We start from the raw sequence: 26,690 nt of genomic DNA on the forward strand, positions 1-26,690 counted from the left end.
CAAAGATTTTTAACAAGACACTTCAGCAAAAAAAAAAAAAAAAAAAATTATACACATGGCAAATGAACCCAACAAAAGATTCTCCACACAACTATTCATTAGAGAGATGCAAGTTAAAACCACAATGAGATTCCTCTACACACCAATTAGAATGCTGAAAGAATGGGACTCTCATATACTGCTGATTGAAACACAACTGTACAACCACTCTGGAAATCAGGTTGGCGGTGTCTTACAAAAATACACAGTCATCTACACAGATGATCAACCCATTCCACTCCAGGAATTTACTCAAGAGGAATAAAAGTCTATGCCTCTATAAAGACTTGCACATGTATATTCATAGCAGCTTAATTTGCAATAGCCAAAACCTGGAAATAACTCAAAGGTCCTTCAACAGATGAATGGCTAAACACTGTGGTACCCCTACATGATGGAATACTACTCGGCAATGAAAAAGAACAAACTATTGATTACATGGATACGTCTCAAAATAATTATGTTGAGTGGAAGAAGCCAGACAAGAAATAGTATATACTGCATGATTCCATTTCTATACAGTTCTGAAAACTTCAAACTAATCTACAGTGACAGAAAATAGAACAATGATTATCTGGCAAAAAGGGGCAAAGAAAGGAGGAAGAAAGGCTTGTTATGCCTTCAAGGGGCATGAAGAAACTTCTAGGGTGGATAGCTATGCCTATGATCTTGCCTGTGGGAATGGTTTCACGGTGCGTACATATGTCCAAACTTCACATATACTGTACTTCATATGCAGTTTGTTGCATGCCAATTATACCTTCATAAAGCTGTTACAGTTAAAAAAAAAAAAAAAAAAAAACTGAAGCAAGGCAATATATGCTGTATATGCCACAGGAGTCCAGGTCAGGAAAAGGTGAATGCGGCTAGAGGAGCAGGGGAGGGCATCAAGAAGAAAGTGAGGGTTCCTCTGAGCTTTGCAGAATTTGGGAAGGAGGAAAGGATTGAGGAGATAATCATCAAGGCAAAGAAAACAGCTGGAGACAAAGCAGAGTCAGGCACAGCAAGGCCACTGGGCCAGAGCTGGGGGTGAAGAACCCTGGAGAGCTGAGGGGAGCCGTGTGGAATGGAAGGAAATGAGGGAAAATCTTAGACTGGCCTGGGCATGTTATTCCAGAGAAGCTATCTTTAGAAAGGTGTGAGGTGGACACTGGGATGGACAGGCAAACAAGTTTCCTCACAGTGCCAAAGCTGCTCAGCTGGCAGTGAGGTCCTGGACTGGCGTGCTGAGGTGTGGAGACCACGTGTATATGGTGACTTACAGGCCACATGTGTCATTGCTGTGGAATAGAGAAATGATGCCACAGATGCATGGGTTTGCCACCTCCGGACTGAAGCCAAGGAAACTAAAGATGTTGTAATTAACAAAACATGAAGTTCTAAAAGGTGGGGGCCATGGTAATATCCTCATTACCAGCAACAAATTTGGGAGGCATTTATCTAGAAGAAGCAGTAACATATGACGACAGAATAACACATGTGCTTGATATGTGTTTGATGAATGAATGAGTGCACAGATGAAACACAGCAGATGGAGAGAGAAAAAAGGTAGAAAAATGATTTTACTCTTTCCTTTTTACCAAAAGGAAAGTGCTAGCAGAAGGGGTGATCCATTGCTCTGAAGCTGGACCATGAATCTTGAACCATTTATCTGGTTGAATGTGATGTCCAGCTTCTTATTAAACTTTGTATAAGGAGACAAAGACACCCCAGGGTATATATGCAGTAAAGCCATTTAAGGTGAAGAATCTAAAAGGAATCAAGAATACACAGAGCCACAGGAAAGAGCAGGACAGTAACAACCAGGGTGCAGCCACCACATTGCAGGTACTGTGGCGGGCACTTCATATAGATCATCATGTTTAACTCCCGTGAAGGCAGGTAGGTTGCATTATCCCATTTTAGAGATGGAATAACAAAGGCTCAGAGGCTGGGTTATTTTCCCAATGTCACCTGGATACGATCAGGGCCAGGATGCAAACTGAGGTCTCCCAGATGCCAACGTTCAGGCCACTTGCACATTATTTTGCTGCCATTCAGTGTTAACAGGGTGAATGAATAAATAAAAGTGACATTTTTAACCTAGCATTGTCTATTTTCTGTTTTCAATAAACATTAATCACCCAAAAATATAAGAAAAAAATTCTTTCTTCAATGGAAATCACTGAAGGTAACGTATCACTTTTAACTTTAAATGGTTCCTGTAATGCTGAATAATGGCATACAGTCAGCCCTTCATACCCACGGGTTCTGCATCTGCGAATTCAACCACTAAAGACTGAAAATATTTTAAGCAGTAAAAGTGATGCAGATAAAAATACGGTATAACAGCTCTTTACAAAGCATTTACATTGTGTTAAATACTAGGTATTATAAGTAATCCAGAGATGATTTAAAGTATACTGGAGGATATGCGTAGGTTGTATGTAAATATACATTATTTGTATAAAAACTTGAGCATGCAGATTTTGGTATGCAGGGTTGCGGGGGAGTCCTGGAACTAATCTCTTTGGGTACCAAGTGATGACTGTATTCCATTATAAAACACCAAAGTTTGAAGACAGAATTTTAATTTCACTCTAATCTAGATTTAAAGTGGGCAGCGGGTGTGGGCAGTGACACAGGTATGGGAAGTCAAGTCACCTTCTCTATGAAGGCTGCCTCTGCCTTCTCCCAAGGCTTTGTCTCTGATGTTACCCCTTCAAAGAGGCCTCTAACCCCCAACCTAAGCTGCCTCCTCTTCCAGTCACTATTGCACGTTATTTCTTTACTGTACTTGTCACTATCTGAACTTATTTGCTTTACTTTTTTATTTGATTATTATTTCTATTTCTTCTTACCCCATCCCCAAAAAACACCACCAGTAAAAATTCCTTTGCTGGGAGGATCTGCGGGAAGCTGGACTTGCTGTACCCATGCATGATACCCAGAAGAGTGTCTAGGCCCTCTCCACAGAAAGCACCTCATAAAGATCTGCTGAATGAATGGCCAATCCAGAAACTCACGTCTTTCCGTGTCTTATGTTCTGCAGCCTGAATCCTCTGATCCATTTCCTCTTCCAACTCACTCAGCTGCATAGCTGCCTTGTCCTGGGCTCTGAAATACAAAAGGATGCACACCTTTTCATTACACTCTTGAACTTGAAACATGAAGAGAAACTTCAGACTCATCTATGTGAAGCCCTATATATTACAGATGAAGAGAAACACACCATTCAAAATGATATTCCCCATTCCATCTACGTAACAAAATGAGATTGGCAATTTGACCATTTTGGTGTAAAATCATTTTAAAACTAGATACGGTCATGCATTCCTTAACAACTAGCTTACATTCTGAGAAATGTGTCTTTTGGAGATTTTTGTCATTGTGCAAGCATCACAGAGTATTCACACCAACCTAGCTGGTAGAGCCTACTTCACACCTAGGCTATACGGTATAGCATATTGCTCCTAGGCTGCAAACCTGAACAGCATGGACTGTACTGAATACTGCAAGTAACTGGAACACAATGGCCAGTATTTGTGTACCTAAACACAGAATAGATACAGTAAAAATATAGGATTATATTCTTATGGGACCACTGTCATTTATGTGATCAAAACATCGTGATGTGGTCCCTGACTATATCAAATAAATGAATACATTGGATAAAACGATATTAAACTAGATTGTGGCAAAGAATAAAGATATCAAAAGTGCTGGGAGGCTCTCAATAAATTCTGAATCTTTTTTTTTTTTTTCCTGTCATGACTGAGTTACAATCCTGGATTAAAAAAAGAACTCCGTGGCAAAGTGATGGTTAGATATAATTTTGAAATTTCACTATAAAAAACTCACAATGTTATATGTTAAAGTGAGAAGGGAAAAAAAGATCTCAATCATTATTTCTTATTTGTCCCCTAAAGTTCTAGAATGTATATAAGGTTACCTTTTAGAAAAATTTTGTTTCTGTTACGAGTGCGATTATAAATCACATCTCTATGGAGGCAAAGCACATTGATTTGCATCTAAACCATGAGCTTTAGAGGTGATTCATTTGGACAAATGACATGCTATTAATAAATGATAGGGCTTAAATAGAAGATTTTTGTCTTCTAGTTTGATGGGTCTCTGCTATAGCAACTTACCTGCTTTTGACTTATTTACTCCCTCACAACACAATTTATTCATGCATTGGTTCAACTTCCACATAAAACTCCAAGGAAATATTATGGGAGGAAAAAGACCCCAAAGTAAAGTTTTCAGTAACATTATTATTTTCTGTTCCTATTTACTTTTTCCTCAGCTTATAGCCTGTCTAAGGTTATGTTAACCAAACTTAGGAAATCAGTTCATTTCTGCTTATAAATACCTGCTATTTGAAGTCCAGAAATTATGTATCTCCATAGCAATGCCTGGTGGTTTTTTGGGTCAACTCTGGGACTGTAAATGGCTAAGGCACATATCCTTTCTCCCTTTCCTATGATCATTTCCCACCTACTTCTTCTAGCTATCCCATCCCACACATCTGGGACTGCTCCGTAATGGACTCTCTCTGCCCTTTTCACTTCTGAGCAACGTTTTTCTTCTTTTGCAAATCAGGGTGATGCATAATGACAGAGTGCTTGCCCCAGCAATTTCTAATTTCTAGTGAAATGTCTGCCCACTGTGACCTTAGTCCAGGGCTCCCACCAGGACACTGGGAACCCATTCTTCGGGTGCAGTGCAGAGCAAAATGGCCAAAACCCTCCCCCAATCCAAAATAGAGGTGAGGATGGATGGCTAAGAATGTAAGGAATGGTTTACAAGTAGCCATTTAAATACTTCCTGACGTCTCTGATGGCTAAGAAAGGAGCCTTTAGGAGACTTAGGCTCTGCATAGAGCCTGGCTCTGGATGGCCCCAGCAGCACAGAAGGGAGTGGATGGGGAAACCAATACAGCTCTAATTAATGTGATGTACTCACTCCACCGTGAAAAAGCAGCCTAGCTGGTAATGAGAACATCAAGCACGCCAGTCTGTTTTTTTCCCTCATAGGTGTACATGGTATTATATTCAGACGGGGGCATGTGTATGTGTGTATACCCACATACCTTTGTGTGGGTCTGTATATGTGTACCTATGTGTATACCTGTGAGTTTGTCTGTTTTAATACTTATTGGGTGCTCTGAAGAATCAATGTGTGTGTCTGCCTGTCACATGTCAAAAGAGGCCAACTCTGGGACTCCGATCCGCACTCCAGCATGCTCTACAGAATTTGGAGTTCTGAGGACCACGCTTTATCCTACCGGAAGCCCCTAGAAGGCTAATTTGAGAGAAAAACGGTCAGTCAGGTACTAAAAATGTTCATAAGAAGTCCCTTGTGAATAGATTAACTTTTGCTTGATTCTAGGACTATAAGAAAGGTCCTATTTTGTATCAAGAATTTAAAATATTTTCTTTCCTACATTATAATGTCCTTTAGTTACTCCGAAGGTTCAGCTAGATAGTTTCAGCATCATGTGGATGGGAGGGATAAAGAGACAGCAGAATTGAAGACAAGTCACCTGCCCCTATGCAGACAGGGCAGCCTCCTATTAAAAGGGCTGCGTTTATAAGCTACAGGCAGAAACCAGCAGGGTGCACAGCATCTTGGGAGCTGCAGGTGGAGCACATGGCAGCAAGGAGCATCTGTGGGGCACAACACACCAGAACTGTGACAAGCACAATGCCCTCTTTTTCCCAATATATGCTAAAGGAATGCAGTTTTTCCAGGGGGCAAAGAGGCTGATGTTTGGACTGCAACACATATAAATGCTTTTTTTGCATGATATAGCTGTTAACACCAATCAGATATCCTATGTAAGCTAGCTATGGCTTATATGAACTGTATTAGAGTAAGAGTTTAATAGTTCTTTGGCTTTCAGTTCAGAGGGGGAGGGCCAAGTGAGGAGGGCTAGAGAGTAGAGAGAGCCAAAGCAGTACTGCTGAGCACCCATGTGGTGGGCAGTGTGAGGGGCTCACCCATGACAACATCCACTAAGTCTTAACACCCAGACGACGTGAAGATATTCATCCTCATTTTACAGATGCAGGAATTGAACTCAGGGAGATTAAGTAACCTGCTCGCAAAGTCTCATACATGTAGGTAACAAGGCCAGGCTTCAAATAGTGTTCCACCTACTTCTCTAGATAAAGTTTCTCCTATGTGTTTTAAGCAGCAAGATGTAAGATACATCTCTTAATTGTTCTGTATCAAGTCATTGATCCTGAAGAGTTTATATAATAGGATCATGATGACCTACTGATTGATTGGTAGCTGACCTACTTCTCCAGTGTTGGCTTAATTTTGAAAGCTCTAGACTCCTGAAGCTCAGTAAGTCCACCAATATCATAGCGTGACAATGCAGTTCAGTCCATTTGCCGCCCAGGTCAGAGAGCAAGTTAAAGCATCCACAGGCCACTTATAAAGGAAGGACTTCAATACCTCTTCACCGCAATGGCCAAATTTTCCATTTCTGTGCTTTGAAGTCTGATCTCACGGATGAAGTTCTTTATAACATGTTCATATGGTTGAATTAATCTCGGTTCCACAAGGTTGATGTTTTGGTACAAGGTACTAACTTGCTCTTCTCTGCCAAATAAAGAAAAATTAAACAAATTATAAAATGTTAAAGGCAACTCTGCAGGGGACTTTTAAGAAAGAGAAACACAAATGAAGAACTAAGGAAAGAAAAACCAGCAATCATACAATGATCGGAAGGAAGGGAAGACAGCAGTCAGGAGATATGGTTGGATTTTTTCCACAACAGGAGATGGGGACCTGTGAGGACAGTGAAAATGTACAGCAAGTGACTAATAAGGAAGGATTTTGTTGTTGTTCCTGCTGTGTTTTTTTTTTTCTAAATTTTAATAGAAAGATAAACCAATTTATAGAACAATTAGGTAACATTAAATCAGTTACTTAATTCCATGTTTCACCCACCCCTAATAAGACATGTTTCAGCCTTTATGGTCATAACAGTGGGTGTATTAGTCCATTTTCACACTGCTATAAAGAAATACCCAAGACTGGGTAATTTATACATAAAAGAGGTTTTAACTGACCCACAGTTCCACATGACTGGGAGGCCTCAGGAAACTTACAATCATGGCGGAAGGGGAAGCAAGGATCTTCTTCACATGGTAACAGGAGAGAGAAGAGTGAGGAGTGAAGGAGGAAGAGCTCCTCCTTAAACCATCAGATCTCCTGAGACCTCTTTCACTATCGTGAGAACAGCATGGGGGAAACCGCCCACATGATCCAAGCACCTCCCAACAGCTCTGTCCCTAGATGCATGGGGATTAAGGGGATTACCATTCAAGATGAGATGTGAGTGTGGACACAGTCAAACCACAGCAATGAATATAACTATTATGTTATGGTCAGCTAAAAATTACTTCATATAAATTCACATTTTTATATACATTTGCATTGATGTCAGTCACAATTCTCCTGACACCAAATGTGTGAATTTTTTCCTCATACCAACCAATTCTCCAACATTTCAGATACCAACTGAGTGTCCAACAATCCAATTTCATTCTGATACCACCCAGAGTTAGCACTGACCCCACAGGTTATGGGATCAGTTCCACAAGACTGCTCCCCACTTAGATGCCAGTCACAAGTTCCAGGTTGCCACCAATACTTCTGACCAATCACCTATAAATCAGGGGTTTCTGTGACCCCCCTCTTTAGGTTCCGTACTTTGCTTAAATGGCTCACAGAACTCAGGAAAACACTTGACTTAAGTTTACCAGTTTATCATAAATAATATAACTCAGGATGGCCAAACGGAAGAGATGCTTTGGGCAAGGTATGGGAGCAGAGTGTGGGTGCACAGAACTTCCATGCCTCCTCTGGGAACAGCACCCTCCCAGCACCTCGGTACGTTCACCAACCCAGCAACAATCCAAACACTATTGTTTTGGGGGCTTTATGGTGATTCTACCGCACAGATGTGAGAGATTACATCACTGGCCACTGGTGATTACCTCAATTTTCAGCTTCTCTCTCCTCCCTAGAGGTCAGGGATGGGGCTGAAAGTTCCAACCTTCTAATCATGTCAGTCTTTCTTAGTCTTAATCATGTCCAATCCCCTCTTGAAGGTCTAGGGGCTCCCAGTTACCAGCCTTCTCACTACCATACAAAAGACACTCAACGCTCTGGAGATTCCAAGGGTTTTAGGAGCTGTATTCCAGGAAGCTGGGACAAAGCCCAACTACATATTTCTTATTGTATCACACTCTTTATTTGTGACAGTCCTCATAGTTACTATTTAAAACCTTTTAATAAAAGACAAACATTTTTAGAGGTATTTCAAAAGAAAAATTAACCAGATTCAGTAGCTGATCTGATGGAGGATAAAGGAGCTCGTTGGTGAGGCTGGTGGTGTCCTTGACTCACAGTTTAAGAGCTCATTCACTAAGAGTGATCTAGCATGATCTATGAATAATATGCCCTTTGTGTCTAGTTAATGAAGCCTGTGTAACTCATCTGCTATGGATGGATACTATAGCCATGTGTAGACTTAATAAGCACACTATTCCCCAGCATATCCAAGCTTCTCCGGATTGATGGGCTGCATACTGGCCTCCTTGACAACTTATATCAGAGACTCTGCAATCTGGCCGCCTTCTTCTGATCCTAGTGGATCCCTGCTTGCTAGTATTTAACACAGGTTGTGACTGGGTTGTGACAGTAGCAGCACTTTTTTAAAGCAAAGAACATTTATACCAGTTGAAACAAGAAATACCAAAAATTTAGAGAAGAGTCAATTCTTTAGGCATGAGATGATAACTTACCATAATACCAGCATCAAATAATTCCATTGATTCTCATTAAGCCTAGAAATGTTGGGGATAGCTAATAATTGCAGGAAAGTCTACCACTTTGACAAACTGCCTGATTTAAAAATTGCCTCCAATGTGTGGATAATTCTTATGTTTGGTGATCTGGTTCTGTGATTTTACAGTTACTCCCCCGACAATGCACAACAACTTCTGTCTCCTGTCCCTGACATGGAGAGATTACTCTTCTCCAGGTCCTTTTCTAGTTTTTGGGCAGGCCACTCCAGGAACCAGGAAATCTGAGAGCATTTCACAGCCATCTATGGTGTGACACCACAGTGACACCAAAGCAACAGCCACAGAAGACCACTCAGAAATCCTGAGCACAAAATTCATACCCATCCACTTGATCAACCTTCCTTGGGCTTTTGCCCTATTATTCTGTGGAAGGCAGCATTTTAAGATGCTATGAGGGCGCAAGAAAGACGACAATAATCCCAGGCCTCAGTAATTGAAAAGCCATGCAGAGAGCCATCTCACAACTGGAAAAGAAGACATAGACAGATAGAATACACTTTATAATTGTAATAAAAATAGTTATATGTAGCGAGTAGTCACCATATTCCTGGTAATGTGTGAGGAAACGTGTATGCATCCTCTCTTCAAATGCTCACAACAACATCATGAAGCACCTTTCTTATCCCAGTATTTCAGAATGTGACTATATTTGGAAATGGGTCTTTAAAGAGGTAATTAAGTTAAAATGTGGTCATTAGAGTAGCTCCAAATCCAATCTTACTGGTCACCTTATAAAAAGAGATTTGAACCCAGACACACACACACACAGAAGATCATGTAAAGACACAGGAAATGACAGCCATCTGCAAGTCAAGGAGACAGGCCCCAGAAGAAACCAACCCTGTTGATACCATCTCAGACTTCTAGCCTCCAGAACTGTGAGAAAATAAACTTCTGTTATTTAAGCCACCCAGTTTGTGATGCTTCTTACCACAAATACCTAGGCAGCCCTAGCAAACACATACTGTATAGGGCCCATGGTAACACGGTGGTTAAGTGGCAGAATAAGGATTCAAACTCAGTTTCACGCTGTGGGCCACCTGATCAACCATAATATCATATTGCTTCCCTATGTGTTAAATAGCTAAACTCTGGCAGAAGAAATGGGATTCGAAATCAATCCATAGATCTAGGAAACACTGAAAAACATAAGGTACATATTAACTCTGAAGCTTAGTTAAGCACGGCCCCAAGGTGTGTCCATGTGGCTGTAAACTCTCCCAGGCTTGCTCTTTTTCTTTTTTTTTTTTTTTTTTTTTTTTTTTGAGACAGAGTCTCACTCTGTCACCCAGGCTGGAGTACAGTGGTGTGATCTCAGCTCACTGCAACCTCCGCTTCCCAGGTTCAAGCAATTCTCCTACCTCAGCCTCCCAAGTAGCTGGGATTACAGGTGCCCACCACCATGCCCAGCTAAATTTTTTTTTTTTTTTTTTTTTTTTTTTTTGTATTTTTAGTAGAGACAGGGTTTCACCATGTCTCTGAGACCATGCTGGTCTCAAACTCCTGACCTCAGGTGATCCACCCGCCTCACCCTCCCAAAGTGCTGGGATTACAGGCCTGTGCCATCACACCTGGCCCCAGGCTTACTCTCATAAACAAACTGCTTGATCTGTACAGAGGCCAATATGATTCAAAAGAACTGCTCAAGGAAAATATTATTAATAAACCTGCAGTAGTAAGTCTCCTCATTTGGTGGTATAAGACACAGAAAACTGCCATTATCTTTCCCATCAGAACTGAGTACAAATTCTGGTTGCAACAGTAAGACATATTTATTAGGGGGCAATAAAAGAAAAATCTCTACTCGTAGATTGTCCGACGTAATTTCAATGGATCATTAACTTCTTTGCACCTTTGTCATTTACTGACTACCAGGAAGGTGCAAAGCATAAAAACCTGCTCTTTAATAGAATCCTGCCTGTCAGGAGGAGATTAAGATACCGTCATCTAGCCCAGGTGCAGTGGTTCATGCTTGTAATCCCAGCACTTTGGTGGGTAGATCGCCTGAGGTTAGGAGTTCAAGACCAGCCTGACCAATATGGTAAAACCTTATCTCTACTAAAAATACAAAAATTAGCCAGGTGTGGTGGTGAGCGCCTGTAATCCCAGTTTCTCGGGAGGCTGAGACAGGAGAATCGCTTGAACCCGGGAGGCAGAGGTTGCGGTGAGCCAAGATCGTGTTACTGCACTCCAGCCTGGGTGACAGAGTGAGACTCCATCACACACACACACACAAAAAGATATCGTCACCTCAAATCCTTGTTTGCTGGCTATCTGTACAACATCAAAATGTTCAGAAGTAGACATCTGAGTAGATTCCCTCACTTTCTACAAATTTCTAAAATGAGAAAGAAACATAATGATTTGTAAATTCTTGGGTCATTTATTGGTCCCGGAATTCATTACAGAGAATTTAAAAAATAGTTTACAGTGAAGTATACAAATAGAATAATTATAGGAAGTATCTGCCACTAACAGAAAATACGTCACATGGTTACCTGTTGTGCCAGGACTCTACCACGGAAACTCAACTATCTTGCTTTGCATTACGGGGCACACAGGGAGATCTGATTCCCAAGAACCCTTGGCCAATAGTTGGAGTCATGTGACTAGTTCTAGAAAATGGAGTAGGTACAGAAATGTTATGTGTTTGCCACCTCCAGGCTTGACCTCTAAAATCGCTTACAAAATCTTCAGCACATTTTCCTTCATTCTTTCTTTTTTCTTTCTTTCTCACTTTCTTTCTCAATTTCTCTCTCTTCCTTTTCCACCTTCTCCTTCTTTCTCCCTTTCCCACCTTTCTCTCTCTTTCACTCTCTCCCACTTTCTCCCTCATCCTCATCACTGAAGTGAAAAACTCCAATATGGCTAACCCTCGTGATAGAACGTGCTTGGATCCCTGAATCACCACATGGTAGAAGACTGCTCAGGAGAGCTACCTGATCACCTCCATCTGTCAGATACATAAGAAAAAAAATGTTTGCATTGCATGAAGCCAGTAAGACTTGTTCTTTGTTACAAAGCCAGTTCTTTGTTACAGTCAGCTTAAGCTTAGAAAGTTGGCATTATGGTTTCCTCTCTGGGTATTTTATCATCTTCTTCCATATTAACATACTTCCTTACCTCCTTACTTGATAGCTTGACACCATAAGTATGCAATAAAACTTTTATGATCAGGTAAGTCTTAACAATCACTACCCACTCTTTTTAGAAGGGAACAAAAGGTTATTCTGAAGCATTCATATGCCAAAGCAGACATTTATCAATCACCTTATATATGTAGTCGAGGTGCCGATTTAAGCCTTTACATATATTATTCATTTAATTCTCATGATAACTCTATGAAGATGTTATCACTAGTATCCTATTTACTGAGGAGGAGACTTAGGCAAGTATGTCCCGTCAGCAGAGGTAGGATTCCCACTCAATCCATCTGGCTCCAGAGTTGGGCTCTCCAGGGAAGAACTAGCTCTTCACACCAAAAGTAAGTGCTGAGCCAGTTTTCAGGGGTCTTAAGTACATACCTCCATTTAGGAATATGTAATATAACAAGATTTTTTAAAAATTACTTTGGAAGAGGACATGTTTTACTGCTACAAGGATTACCCACATTACAAGAGGACTCCTTAAAAGAACAAAAGCATGAATAAGATAAAAATGAGATAACCTTATACAATTTAGTTTACTGAAAGCTATTTGGGGGAAGGACTATTACATGCAGCGGGCAGAGTCCCACCTTCCATCCCTGACCCCATCTGCCTGTGTGCTTCGCTTGGTCTATACTGTGGAAATGATGCACCTTCGGGGTTATGCCAAGAGACTGTAACATAACGCTTTTGGCGATTCTCACACCTGATAGAAAAAGGAAAAACAAAAGAAACAAAAAATACTTCATCATAGCAAAAGATAATACCTGGTCCCTCTACGTAAGATTTATATGCTGTGCCTCACCTGGGCAGCTAAATGCCTGTGGATTTCCCAACTCAATAAACTTGGCACCATTACTTGGTGCCAAGATAATCTTTTGTTCCTCGCCAAGGGTGTAGTAGTTACTGGCCTCTTCCGGTGTCCTAGCTTCTGACGTCAAAAGTTAAACAAGCAGAAACGATACAATGGCCAGACACACAGCTCTGTTTTCTTCTGGGCCTGACCCAGTTGGCACAAGTGAGTGCTGAGAAGGGTGACGAGCAGTGACAAGGCTTGAAAGCATTTTGAATTCATGAGGGACCCAGGGGCTCATCTAAAGCAATTACACCTGCACTCTCAAATACCACGCAGATCTGTTTACAGGTGTACTTGGCAAACACCAGGTAAAGAAAGATCAAGGATCAAGTCGTAAGCATTAGCCAGTCAAGAAAAAAGCAGTCTCTACTTCTGTGCTGAGAGAGCAACCAACACTAATACATCTAATTTGTGTCTGAAGATATCAAGTGAAATGCAATGAGAGAAAAATGTACCTTGAATTATCAATGTTTTAGATGTTATTTATCTTCTTGTTCAATAAATTATATGATGATTTGTATGAATGACAGTAGCAATGGCTAATTACTGATGAAAACTTCACAACTTAAAATTTTTAAAGGATCCCTGGGAAATAAGAACCTTAAATAGCAAATATTCCCATTGAAGCTGAGAGGGAAATTACATGTATTTGAAGAGAAAACAGGTATACTTAAGATATACAGAAATTTTTAAAGGTCACGCATTTTCATAAGATTAACATTTTACTCAGAAGATGACATATATATTTGTGTTTATATATCTGGAATGCAGTAGGGCTGGTATGTAGAAAGCTTGGAAACAGCTGATCTCAGGACATCTCTGGAAACCAGTTAAGTACAGAAAACTTCACTCCACACTAAGAAACACAGTGATCCAGTAGGGGGCTTAGGAAAACTGGCCCTCAGATCCCAAGTCTTACTGATTTAAGCATTAAAATAGGGCGCTAAATTATTCAAACTGTATGTTTTATGTATCTAAAACCCAATTTTTTGTAAACAAAAGCACACAGTATTAAATGCCAATGTCTTCATCATTCTACACTAAGGAATGCCACAAGAACATTGATGCTGAGATCCTAGCATCTGAACATGAGACATTAAAACATGCATGCAATCCAAGAGGCACCATGTGAGATCCTGAAAATAAAATGCTAGGAAGCTGAGTTCCTGCCTGCATAAAGCTCACACGTGATTGAAAAGTTCTGTGAGGATTAAGTACAAGATGTGCTGACAGCATAGAACAGGTGAACGTGACCAGTCCTTGGGGTATTCCCTGAAGCGTGCATAGACGTCAACTAGGCAGAGAGGCGGTGCAGTAGGGGGTGGTCTCTTCCAGGTATCAATAGCCACAGGCTGTGCACAGCCTCAGGCAGGAGAGCTGGGGCTGGAGAAGTTAGCAGGAGCCCGATGAGCACATCCTCAAGGACCAAAAGCGTATTGAAGGGGGTCGGCGGGGATATCCCGAAAGGATGGGAAGCCATGGCAAGATTTAAAGCAAGAGGTGTCATGATCGAGTTTGCATTTTCACAGTTTTGGCTGAAGCAAGGAATTAAACAAAGGACTTTGAAATAAATGTGCAGAGATAAAGATAAATCTAAGGCCATTATCATTTAATCCAGAAATGTAGAACTTCAGGAGTTGTAACTAGTTTTTACTCCAGAATAGGTAAAATTACAGACAACTAAAATCTGATAGTATAATTATTTCTCTTTTTGGGTACGAACAAGGAGTACGTTCTTACTAATGTAATACCAGTTCACCTACTTCGTTCAATGCCCCGAACGAATCACAGTTGTTTCGTCAGTAAGTGCAAAGGTTTATCCTTTTTCTCCCATACAAGTTAAATAAAAAGTACTCTTTTAAAAATGTATTTTTATTACATAGTATGCATGCTTCCAGAATAAACCCCAAATTAACTAGAAAATAAATTCTAAGGGCCAAATCCAGCTATGCTACTAGAACAGAGCAATATTAATTCCCTTTCTAAAATTTAAGTCTTGCTTTCTAGACAGGATGACTTCTTCCCACTAACAGAGTTGCCTACGATTGGCTGTGGTCTCAATCTGCATACAGAATGGCTATCCAGCTCTCCAATCTAGAGAAAACAAACAATGGTCTCCTCAACTTGGCCCCAGCAACTAGCAGACTTGGAAAGACAACGTGGTCCAGGGGCTGAGGCTTCTCTGGCTTCGGTTTTGTGGCTGTCTGATCAGAGGAGTTTCTAATCTACGTTTTAAACCACCAGTGCCTCACTCAGGCCCCCTTAACCACATATATCTCCTGCAGGTGAAAGTCTTTCTGGGTTTGTGTCATCTAGAGAAATATTACTTACCTAAGTACCTATTTTTATAACATTCACCAAAAGGTATTAAAATGAAAATTTCCTGGAAGATGAGAGAGTTAACTAGATCCATTCAATGTCTGGAAACAATCCAGATTGCAAATTGCTTCCTATTTTCAATCACTGATATTTAGTTACTGGGAGTTCGCCAATGGAGGCAGGAAGGTAGAAACAGCCGAAAGCATCGTGCTGAAGGTTTACTGCGGGCACAGCCTCAAAACAACTAGGGCTTCTGGAGTCATAAATGAATACAGCACGGGATAAGTGGAATGGCCTGGGCAGATTTCAATGCTTCCTCCACCACATCTAAGCTTTATGACTCAGAGCCAAACACTTTACCTCTCCAGCTTCAGCTTCCTCAACCGTAAAGTGGGTATAACAATAGAAGCTACCACCTAAGGGTAGCTGTGAGGTACAATCTTGGTAATCAGTAAGTGCCAGCCATTGTTCCCATCCATTATTACTCCTGACTCCACTCCCCAACTGAGTTAAAAAGAAGTAGATGGTTGTCTCCTGTCCACGTCTGGGTGGTGTTTCAAAAGGGGCTCAAAGGAAGAAAACCTTGTAGTACGGGAGCTCCATGAACAGAAATGTCTTATGGGTGGCAGTACTCTGGGAACTGAAAAGGGAGAATTAAATTAGGTCATGTTCAAGGTCAGTCTGCAAAAGTTACAGTCCCTGGGTAAGTAATATCTTCTCTGTGAAGTACCATGTAGAAAATACTTCAGGCTTTGCAGGACATACTATCTCTTGCAACTATTTAGCCCTATCACTGCAGTGTGAAAGCAGCCTAGACAATGCATAAATGAATAAGTTTGGCTGTGTTTCAATAAAACTTTATTTACAGTAATAGGCAGAGGGATAGATGAGCCTTGCTGTGGTGACCCCTGTTACCATCTATTAACATAAGGCCCTGAGTGTAGCAATGTGCACGGGACAATGCAGACCTTACTCTTCCACACTCAGATAAACAGGCTTTTATTCACATCCTGCCCCAAGTCCAGATCAAACTTTTTCATATACAGAAGTTCATTTTGTTGATATTATAGTATGTATGTGCTATATGTGTATACATGTATATATAAGAATATACAGCTCTTTAAGAGCACTTGTCTTGCAATGCACATTTGCTCTCCCTGTATTTCTCTTCTATCAACTTAACCTGAGTCAAGTTAAATGTAGGCATAATCTAGTAGTGTTAGTGCAAGTCGGTATATTACAGCTATTTTTCATGGAAAAAAATACTTCTACTTTGGTTAAAAAGAAAAAAGATAGGCGCTGAGGAGAAAATAAGGAGTACAGTATCCATTTTTATGTAAAATTTCTCTTTAGATGACATGTCACCTTCCCAGATTGACGCACACTCCCAGTTTATGCTCGTTGTCCTGTATCCTGTCCACGGTAAGCATCTAACTAGAATTTCCCTTTCACTGTAATCAAAAAGTTGCATTAACATGTATTACCTGTTCTTAAACTGCGTACCAACTGTGCATTTAAGCTTATTAACAGTTGCATTAAAATAATCCAGGGTGAATTTGTTGCATCTCTACTTTCACTTTCACCTTTTAGTGTGTGAGACATCCATGCCAGGGAAAAGATAGAATAATACGTGGCTAAATCAGAAGATAATCAGGAATAAACCCATCTCTCCTTTCCTGACCCTTACCAGAAACTTTCGTTTCAGGGGCAGGAAACAGAACACTCACACTCACTGATAAAACAAAGCAAGCTTGGACAAGAGAAGCTGGAGACAGAAAACTCCTTCAGGACTCAGACGGTGGTGGAGAAAGACTGGAAGCAGTTGCCTCGGCCAACCATCTCGAAAGTCAGTCAGTTGTGCTCCTATCTGCAAGATGTGCGAAATGCTGCCAGGCAGCCGTGTGGTCAAGTCAGTGGGAAAATGGAAATTTACAAGCATAGCGCACATGAAATATGTACAGAAAACAGAAGTTGGACAGGCCTGCCTCAGAGCGATGGATAGTACCTCGGATGCTCTTGCTACAGTAAGCTGATGCTTTTTATATGGCTTAAGTGTATATCTAGTTATTTTATTGGATGGCAATGCTTTTATCTTTTGCAGTAAACCCTTCTGGCAGCAACAACCTCAAAAAATAAACAAAAAAAGGGTGCACGCTTAATAAAAAGTTGAGTACTCAATTTCCTTTCCTCAAGAAAGTAGATAAATGCATAACTGCTCCAAATGGTTAACTGTCATAGCCAAGAGGAGCATAAGGAGACATGACAACGAAATGGAACGTGGTGTCCTAAATGGATGCTAGAACAACAACAGAAAAGGGACTTTGGGGAAAAACTGAGGAAATCCAAATATGGACTTCAGTTAATAACAGTGAATCAATAATCAGTTCATTAATTGTAACAACTGCACTGTACCAAAGCAAGATATTAATAAGGAGAAGTGAGTACATGTTACACAGGAATACTATACCACCTTTTTTTCAAAAAAAGCTTCTCGATATTATCCTCCACCATGGTGCACCATGGTGCCCTACAGTGATGTCATGGTGCCCTATAGTGGTATCATTAGCAATATGAAAACCAGAAAATATAAAGCTCCTGAAGAAGCAACAGGATCTACGTCTTTTAAGACAACCATATTCTTCAGAGTCTACAATTTTCCTCATGCAGCTGCAGAAGGCTTACTTACATACCACCTGTGAAACATGACTTTTTTCTTAGGTCAAGAGACTGTTGTTTCAAATTAATTCTGCACAAATTTTTATTACCGATTATCTTGTATAAATGCAAAGAGTGAAATGATAGCTGTGTTTATTGTCTGCATTAGCAGAAAAAGAACTTCACTACAAAGGTAAATCAGGCTAGTTTTATATCAGTGCAATGAGATGCTTCAAAAAAAGCAGATGGAATCAAAGTTCAAGAAGTTCATTCTGTCAAAGACAAAACATTCAATCTTATTATTACAAATGCTATCATAAATTCAGTGAAAAATAAAAGAATAAAGCATTGTAGTAAAAATTGTATTTTTAGCAAATCAAGAAATCTGTGAAGTAGAAACGCATTGGAATTGGTGGCACATATAACTGAATCCAAATACACTTTAATATTCTGCAGACTAAAAGTCAAAATTTCAAATATATTTACACACATAATTACATTATCTAAACATTTTTTGCAATTGTCATTTTCTCTCTTTGTGGCTTATCACCATTCAGATTTTGGAAATCTTTGGACCTTTGAAGAACTACTTAGCAAATCATCCTAAATGTCCTACGTCATTTTGTAAACTAGTCCTCTAAGTTTTCATTACATTTTCTTCAAAATCAGTTGGAAAACTTTAATCAAATCACTCAACAATGGGAACTATAAAGGCTACCATCCATTTTTCAAGCTTTTTGCAGATTGAAGTTAATTGAAGAGTAAGCCTGAAAACAGGAAGATGCTAAGGAATTAAACAGATTAAATGATGAGAGTTCAAATGTATAAATGAAATTCTGTAATTATTATTTGGAATATCTGAACTTATGAGAAAAATTTTTTGATGGTCTTCCTATCTTTATTGATTAAATTTATATTCTGTAACAATAGGATAGAATTGAGAAGTCCTACAATTTTGATGTATCTAAGTATTGGAAAACATTAAAAGAAACATAAACGAACACAACTTGATAAGTCTTGTCTTATAAATGTTAATAAATTTGTCAAAGTATTTGTTAAAGGAAGTATTTTGAAAGGCGGCAAAGACATAGAACCTGTGGCAATCGTGGACTAAATTATTCACATATGTTAATATTTACATGTCAATACCAAGACAAAAAAGAACTAACGATATCCTCCACTTAGAATTTACTCTACAATTATAGTTCAACACTTGAGAGTGTTTTCTTAATTTAAAAAAAAATTATGATCTACACAGAAGAGTCAACTGCTGATATCAACAATTTCAAATTTAGTAGTCAAAAAATGAAACCATAACTCTAAATATTACAAGTGATATTATAGAAAAAATTAAGAATACGACCACATTGGAAGATGTATTCTTCAGAAAAGTACCACTAATTCTGGCATTAGAGATAGATATAGGTAATTAACATTAAAATACATGAATATGTTCCAGTACTATTTTGCACATGAAATTTTTAATGTTCACATAAGTGATAAGAAAATTTTTACTTCAATGTACATCAACCTTTTACATATTTTACAAATAACTTTACTTTTAAAATTTTTGACTAGCACTAGTATATAGGACCACCATATAATGAAAACAATTTGTTAGATAATAAAATAGTATTTTGATAAAATTACATAATTTAAAGTAAATTAGTTCGTCTCATTTTATTCTCAAACAAATCCTGGTTTAGGGAATCAATTCTACGGCCACTCTAGTTTCCTATCTCATTTCCTTCATTCTTTTTCCATCCTTAGGTGCTCAATGTCCTCAAGTATTTTGTAGAGGGCTCAATACAAAATATGTTACTTTTCAACAAAGGAGACAAGGTTCAGATGAAGCATGTTTTCTTGACTGATTTCATATCACTGTTCTGTGTGTGTGTGTGTGTGTGTGTGTGTGTGTGTGTGTGTGTTTCCAATTTTTGAGACTGCAGAAGTTGAGAAACAAATTCTTTCCTCCCTGGTCAAAGTACATTTTAATCTGAGTCTTTGATCAGAATCTAAGCCTTTCATATATGCTATGTAGAAGCCAAATCCTACACATCAGTCAAGGCTTTCCCAAAAGTCACCTCTGAAAATCAGCCCTGAATACTCCAGTCACAGGGAAATCCCTCTCCTCCTACCCCCACCACACTTTATTATCTGAGTTCTGTGTATTGAGTTTTCTGTGGATGTTCTACCTTCCCGGTTACCCTATCAGTCTCATATCACTTGCAGCAGACAGTACCTATAGGTTTGACCTGGAGCAGCTTCTCCATTAATGAATGAATGAAGGAGGCAGGAGGTCTGGGAAGAAGGGTTCAACATGAACTGATGTGGAGAAGGTGGAGTTTTGTACTGGATTTGCGACAGGCTCAGAACTCTGACTCACAGAGAATAAAGAGGGCAATGGTGGGAAGGAGTGAGCAGGTGAGCCTTGCCTGCACAGGGTTAGGGAGAGGGCGAACTATGGGAAACATGATTGCCAAGATAAAAAGGGTCTCCCCTGCTGAACACAGTGAGAAAGCAGGAGATTCTAGAAAGCACACCAGATTCCATCTGAACTTTACACGCACCAGTATGCACCAGTCTTCAGCGTGCTGCTGCCTTCTCCGCTATTTTTTCCCTTTTCTCCTTTCACATTGTTTTCAATGGGGATGCGCCCACTATTTACCATATAACAGATGCTAAGAATGCTGAAAATAAGTCCAACTCAAGAAACTGTCTGTCTTGCTGGTATCTGGAACTATTTCTGATATGCAAAGTCCCCTTCATTTTGTTCCATGATATGGTTTGGCTGTGTCCCCAGCCAAATCTCATCTTAACTGTAGCTCCCATAATTCCCATGTGTCACGGGAGGTACCCGGTGGAAGGTAATTGAATCATGGGGGCAGGTTTTTCTGTGCTGTTCTACTGATAGTGAATAAGTCTCATGAGATCTGATGGTTTTATAAAGGACAGTTCCCCTACACATTCTTGCCTGCAGCCATGTGAGATGTGCCTTTGCTCCTCCCTTGCCTCCCAGCCATGTGGAACTGTGAGTCCCTTAAACCTCTTTTTCTTTATAAATTACCCAGTCTCGGGTATTTCTTCAAAGCAGTATGAAAATGGACGAATACATTCCACCTCAGATTTGTGTTTTTGTGAGCTGAGGTTGCTGAAATCTCAACATCAGCTGAATGGCTAAACCCATGTATCAAATCTTGAATATATTTTGAATATACTTCAATAATAAATGTGGGGGCATTTTTAACAAAATAATATTTATATTTGTTAATAGCATATATGTGAGTTCCAAAAATAAATTAAATTACATGATTCTATGGAGATCAACAAAGACAATATATTGCATACATAGACAACTCACCATTAGCTTCTACAAAAGTTAAGGATTTGCTTGTCATTCTAAAATCTCCAAATGATTTATTAATATACTACAGAATCATGAATACCAGTAAAGAACACTTTTTCTTTCGAAATCAGTACATTGCGGAATATGTAAGTGCATTCTACTTGCTCATTCAATAGCAAATATATTTTCTGAATTAGCACTTATTATATATTGAATACCTACCATTGATTATTAAATCATTGGCATTTAATTCTGAATTATTACTGGTATCATGGAAAGATAACTGTTTGGTTCCTCATCACATTTTGTTAACAGTTAAATAAACCTTATGCTTGAATATACATGACACTGGCAAGAAAATTTGTTAGAATTCTACAAAACCTGCTTTGGCCTTTTTACTTTACTTTAAATATATTTTTTGAGACAGAGTTTCACTCTTGTCACCCAGGCTAGAGTGCAATGGCACAATCTCAGCTCACTGCAACCTCTGCCTCCTGGGTTCAAATGATTCTCCCGCCTCAGCCTCCCAAGTTTATAGGCATGCACCACCATGCCTGGCTAATTTTTTGTATTTAGTAGAGATATGTTATTCAGGCTGGTCTTGAACTCCTGACCTCAGGTGATCTACCTGCCTGGGCCTCCCAAAGTGCTGGGATTACAGGTGTGTGCCACTGTGCCTGGTGCTCTGGCCCTTTTAAAAGCCTATTTCAAAGGTTACATTAGTTTGCTATGACAGTTAATGTAATTAAGCGTGATATTATTGTCTATTACATCTTTGAATTATGTTAAAACTATTTATATATGTGATATTATTTCTTTAGTGTCCCAAAAGACATGTCACAGAATTTTATAATCTACTTTTAAGAATCACTGATTTTTACCTACCTACCCTGCTACCTAACCATCAAACACAAAGATAAATCAATAACAGTGTTCCAGTCTGTTTTATGAAAAGATACAAAAATAGATCAAACATATCAAACCAAGTAAAATTAGCTGTAGAGATTTTCTTATGAATTTCTTAAACACATTTCCCCTCAGAAATAAAATGTTGCTGACATCTCTAATTTGACATTTCAACAGTTAAGACCCTTTGAGAGGCTCCCAGTCTCACTCCATGGTGCTTGGGATACATTTTCCACAAGGCAGAAGCCTCCTGAGACAGACCCCACTGCCCATCATCTGTCCACTCCACTGCTTTCCCAGCAACCTGCTGGAACGTTTGATTACTTTTTCATTTGATTCTCTCCAGAACAGAAGGGTGACTTTCTGAAATGTGTTTTTTAAAAAAAGGTAGCCAAAAATCTCATTAAAATCCAACTTTTGCACATTATTCAAGGATCAGTTGTCCTGCCACTGGTCCACTTTTGTGCTCCCAGAGCCAGAGTTCACTAAAAGAGCAAACAGCCTTCAGATCTGCAAACACCATCTGCCAACAGAGTCTGACCTCAACCTCCAAGAAAAGTCAAGAAAAGAAAAACCAGTCTTCCCTTAATTGAGTCATCATCTTAACTCACTGGTTCATCAGATAAGGAAAAAGCAATTTCAGTAAGCTGTATATTTACATTTATCTCAGTTTATATTTTTTTATCCCAAACCTTTAACATTCCCTTGGTTTCCAGTTCTGTTTCCCTGTGGTCTGAGCCGCACTCCTCTCTCACCTGCTTGGATAATAAGATACCCTCTGGGCAGCAAAACGAATGCAAAAGCTACTGAAGAAAATGGAAATAAATGCCTAATTGTTGCTTTAAATCCCAGTACTATACAGAAAGTTGTCATAAAGTTATTACAATAATTTGCTCGAGTGGACAAGGAGAATCCACAAAGCAGTAGTATTTGTTTATCTTGGTGTGTAATTTTTTAAGCATTCCCCTAAGACTCAAAAGAGAACGGATTAAAAATAATTTCAGTGACCAACATATGAAGTGCCTGACTCCAGTGGATTCATTCAGCGTGAACCATGCCCACTCCCAGCTGGGCACCTACTTCTTATTTGTATTCAAAATAATATAAGTCCATGTTTTGTGCTTATCTCTCTCTAAGTGGCTGAATTTCTAAAAAGATAATTTAGAACCACAGTGTCTACTTGAGGAACCTCCAAATACACAAAATTGAAAAAGGAGTTAATGTATGAATAAAAATGGAACAGGAGTAAAGCTACAAATAATCATAATATTATAATTTCAAAATGATGGCAGCACTCCAGCTATCTGAAACTCAGGTATCTGATGCCAAGAAGAATCCAAAAGGAGGCTGGAATGTCAGAAAAAAAAAGAAAAACAGCTTCTGAGACACTCCTGCTTGGTATAGGAATCATTTACATTCAAACGGGGCTTTTAAAAAACACGATTCTAATGTATCTGATAATCTGTTTTCCAAAACTTCAACAGACAAAGACCCAGAAAGGAAGGAAGTACTGAGAATAGTAAAACGTCATCTGGCAGCCTAATGGCAAGGACAGACACTCCACACAGTAACTTCAAAAGCCAAGCTGAACCACCATCTCCACAAATCCCTGGGGATATCATTCTACTACCTCCCAGAGTAAAACTAGACTTCATGTGATGACCCTGAATTAGCACGGAAACCTTCAATGATTTTGCAAACAATTTTTCTGACCAATGCGTTGCCCACGTCCATATGCTTACCAAAAGTCTTGTGACAGATGATCACTGCAGTACTAGGTGTGACATCCGTGAAGTAGAAATTATCCAAATGGACATTTTTAGTAAACTGGATAAATCGATTGTGGTATTTTCACACTGCGGAAGAGTCTACATCAATGAAAATAAAAGTTTTAAACTACAAGCTCCCAAACATCACGGTGACTGAAAGAAGCCAGATGCACTGCACGAACCTATGTATGTAACATCAACACAGAGGTAAAGGACGATGACTCCTCTGGAAAGAGGGGTCTGCAGTGATTGAGGGGGGAACCTGGGCTTCTGCAATGTAGTGAAATGTTCTGTTTCTTCACCTGCATTCTGATTTATTCAAGCATTCCATCTGAAAACCCAGCAAGCTATACGCTTCCGCTCCGTGTGCTTTTTTTGCATGTGTTTTGTCTTTGAAAAATACATTCACAAAATACACAAAGTACTTGATGGAGTATAAAGGACTGTATCCTCAAGGTAAACTCAGTCATGAACATCTCGAAATTCAGGTATCAAATAACCAGAAGCACCCCAAGACAACATTTTGAAGTCAGCAAAGTTTCTCTCTTCTACTTCAGTTCAGCGATTTTTTTCTGGGTCTTTTCTGCCTTTTGGAAACATCTGCCCAGCAGATGTGGCCACATCCCACACTCTCACTTCTCATTTTCTCAGCAGAGTTTACTACACACACAAACCATTCAGGGATTCTGTTAAAATACAGATGCTTTGGTAAGTCTGCGGTGGGCCCTGGGAGTTTGCATTTCTAGAAACGCCCTTGACTAGCAGAGAGAAGACGTGATTTACCACCAGTGCCCACTGAGCGCTGAATAATGAATCTAGCAGCTCTCTTGTGGCTGCTTTAGGACCTATACCTGGTGGAACACTTCTGGCTTCCCTGTGCTCTCATATTACACCCTGTAAGCAACTTTCAACTCAGGGACAAAAACTAGTAGTTGGACACAGCAGATAAGAACCCACTCCTACTGGAAAGAATTTCTTTCTGTTCCTCATTAAAATGTCAGCCTTTGGACTTCTTGGCACAATGCCTTCCTTTCACAGAGCATGTGCAGAAAGGAGGGAAGGAAGGCATGAGAAGGAAGGAGAAGAAGAAAGGAAGCCAGAAAGCAGTGAATTTGCCCAGGAAAGTCCAGCAAAGCATAATGTTTGTGTGGCTTGCTGGATGGCTATGCTCAAATCCAAGATGTAGCTTCCATGAGGTGCTCAGTTTGAAGTTACGACTATTTTGATGAAGAAATGGATTGTAGAGTGAGGGTGGAGGGGTAGGAACAAGGCTGAATAGTAAGACCTCTTCTCCCAGAGGGGCATCTCACAGCCATAAGCAGATGTAGGGCAAGCCTTTTCTTGGAAGATGAAAAATATTAATAACTTTAAAGTTGACTTAGGTACTTTGTTGTGGAGTGTTGAGGCATTTGGAAGGTGGGGGGATATAATATATGTATAGGAATTTTTCCTGATTAAAATAGTTTGAATTTTTCTGTTACTTACAAGCTAGAAGCATTCAAAAATGCTCAGTGATCTTCTCAAAACTGAGAATATCTAAAAAACTCTCTTAGTGGCTATGATGGTGAATTTTATTTATGTCAACTTGTCTAGGCCACAGCAGCCAGATAGTTGCTCAAACATGTGAGTATGTTGCTGTGAAGGTATTCTATACATGAGATTAACATTTAAATCAGCAGACTTTGAGTAAAGCAGTTTATCCTCCATAATGTGGGTAGGTGAGCCTCATCCATTCAGTAAAGACCTAGAACAAAGACTGATCTCCCAGGAAGAAGAGGGAATTCTGCTAGCAGATGACCTTTTTACCAGGACTGCAACCTCAACCCCTCTCTGGGTCTCCAGCCTGCCATCCTGCCCTGCAGAGTTTGGACTTACCAGCCTCCATAGTCACATGAGTCAATTCCCTAAAATCAATCTCTCTCAACTCTCTCTTTCTAAATAATATGTCAAGACATATGTGTATACATATGGTATATACATAACACATATATTTTATATGTATGTCTGTGTTTATGTACATTACGCACACATACACACATCTTATTGGTTCTGTTTCTCTGGAGAACTCTAATACAAATGTCTAAAATCACTGCACTTTCATTGGGGTTAATCAATGTAGACCAATGTGCCAGCCTCACAGTGAATGTAAGTCAGGACTGATGAAAAGAGCTGAATAAGAACTTTAATTGTTACTGATAAAAACCTTAATGTCAAATATCATTCAACAGAGTAGGTCACTTCCCAAGGCTCCAAGTGCTCAGCTATCCCATCATATTTTCATTTTAGCCAGGACTATTAGGACTCTAACAACCTAATAGATTTCTAAACTTTTGTGGACTGATGGACTTTTATTATCCTGAAGAGAGCTCATTTGGTATAATCTCTTAGGAGAGAGGTGATGCATTATCCTTTTAGACCAATATAAAACCTTGAATCTGTGTACACAGAATCAATCTGACATTCATTTCTGTCTTTGTGCCTTGCTGGAGCTTCCCATGAGTTCTGTACTCAAGATGTTTTTTTAGGATTTCTCTGCCATAACGCAGGTACCTGCAGCATCAGTTAGTTCACTCCCTAGGTTAGTAAGTGAAGGATGCTAAAGTGGAAATGACTTTTCCCAGTGTGTTAATGCTTTATGCCCCCAAGCAACAGCCACTGAAATGCAAGTCCATTAACAGCTGCACGCCGCAGGCTACAAAGGAATGCAGTGTGGACCCGATGCCATTTCGCACCGTGATCGTCCTCTTAGCACAGACTGTCCACTTGCGTTGTCTGGGTTCTCTT

At 39.6% G+C, this 26,690-nt stretch overlaps 2 protein-coding genes across 5 annotated transcripts in view; one reads left to right on the forward strand and one right to left on the reverse strand.

The window, feature by feature from the left end:
- Window positions 1-26,690, forward strand: part of IDNK (IDNK gluconokinase) — an 865,727-nt gene that overhangs the window by 253,466 nt on the left and 585,571 nt on the right. The window lies entirely within an intron of this gene.
- The window catches only part of RASEF (RAS and EF-hand domain containing), a 77,353-nt gene that overhangs the window by 39,840 nt on the left and 10,823 nt on the right, over window positions 1-26,690 (reverse strand). For all 4 annotated transcript variants that reach the window (XR_007719829.1, XR_007719830.1, XM_050761397.1 and 1 more), the window contains exons 2-3: window positions 6,487-6,633; window positions 3,045-3,135 (exon numbers count right to left, since the gene is read on the reverse strand). Coding sequence is in view for 2 of the 4 variants with exons in the window: in XM_050761397.1 (XP_050617354.1) it covers window positions 3,045-3,135; window positions 6,487-6,633 (238 nt within the window). In the remaining 2 variants the exon portion in view is untranslated. The remainder of the gene's footprint in view (window positions 1-3,044; window positions 3,136-6,486; window positions 6,634-26,690) is intronic.

This window comes from Macaca thibetana, chromosome 15 (genome assembly GCF_024542745.1).
Source record: "Macaca thibetana thibetana isolate TM-01 chromosome 15, ASM2454274v1, whole genome shotgun sequence".
NCBI classification, from domain to species: Eukaryota; Metazoa; Chordata; class Mammalia; order Primates; family Cercopithecidae; genus Macaca; species Macaca thibetana.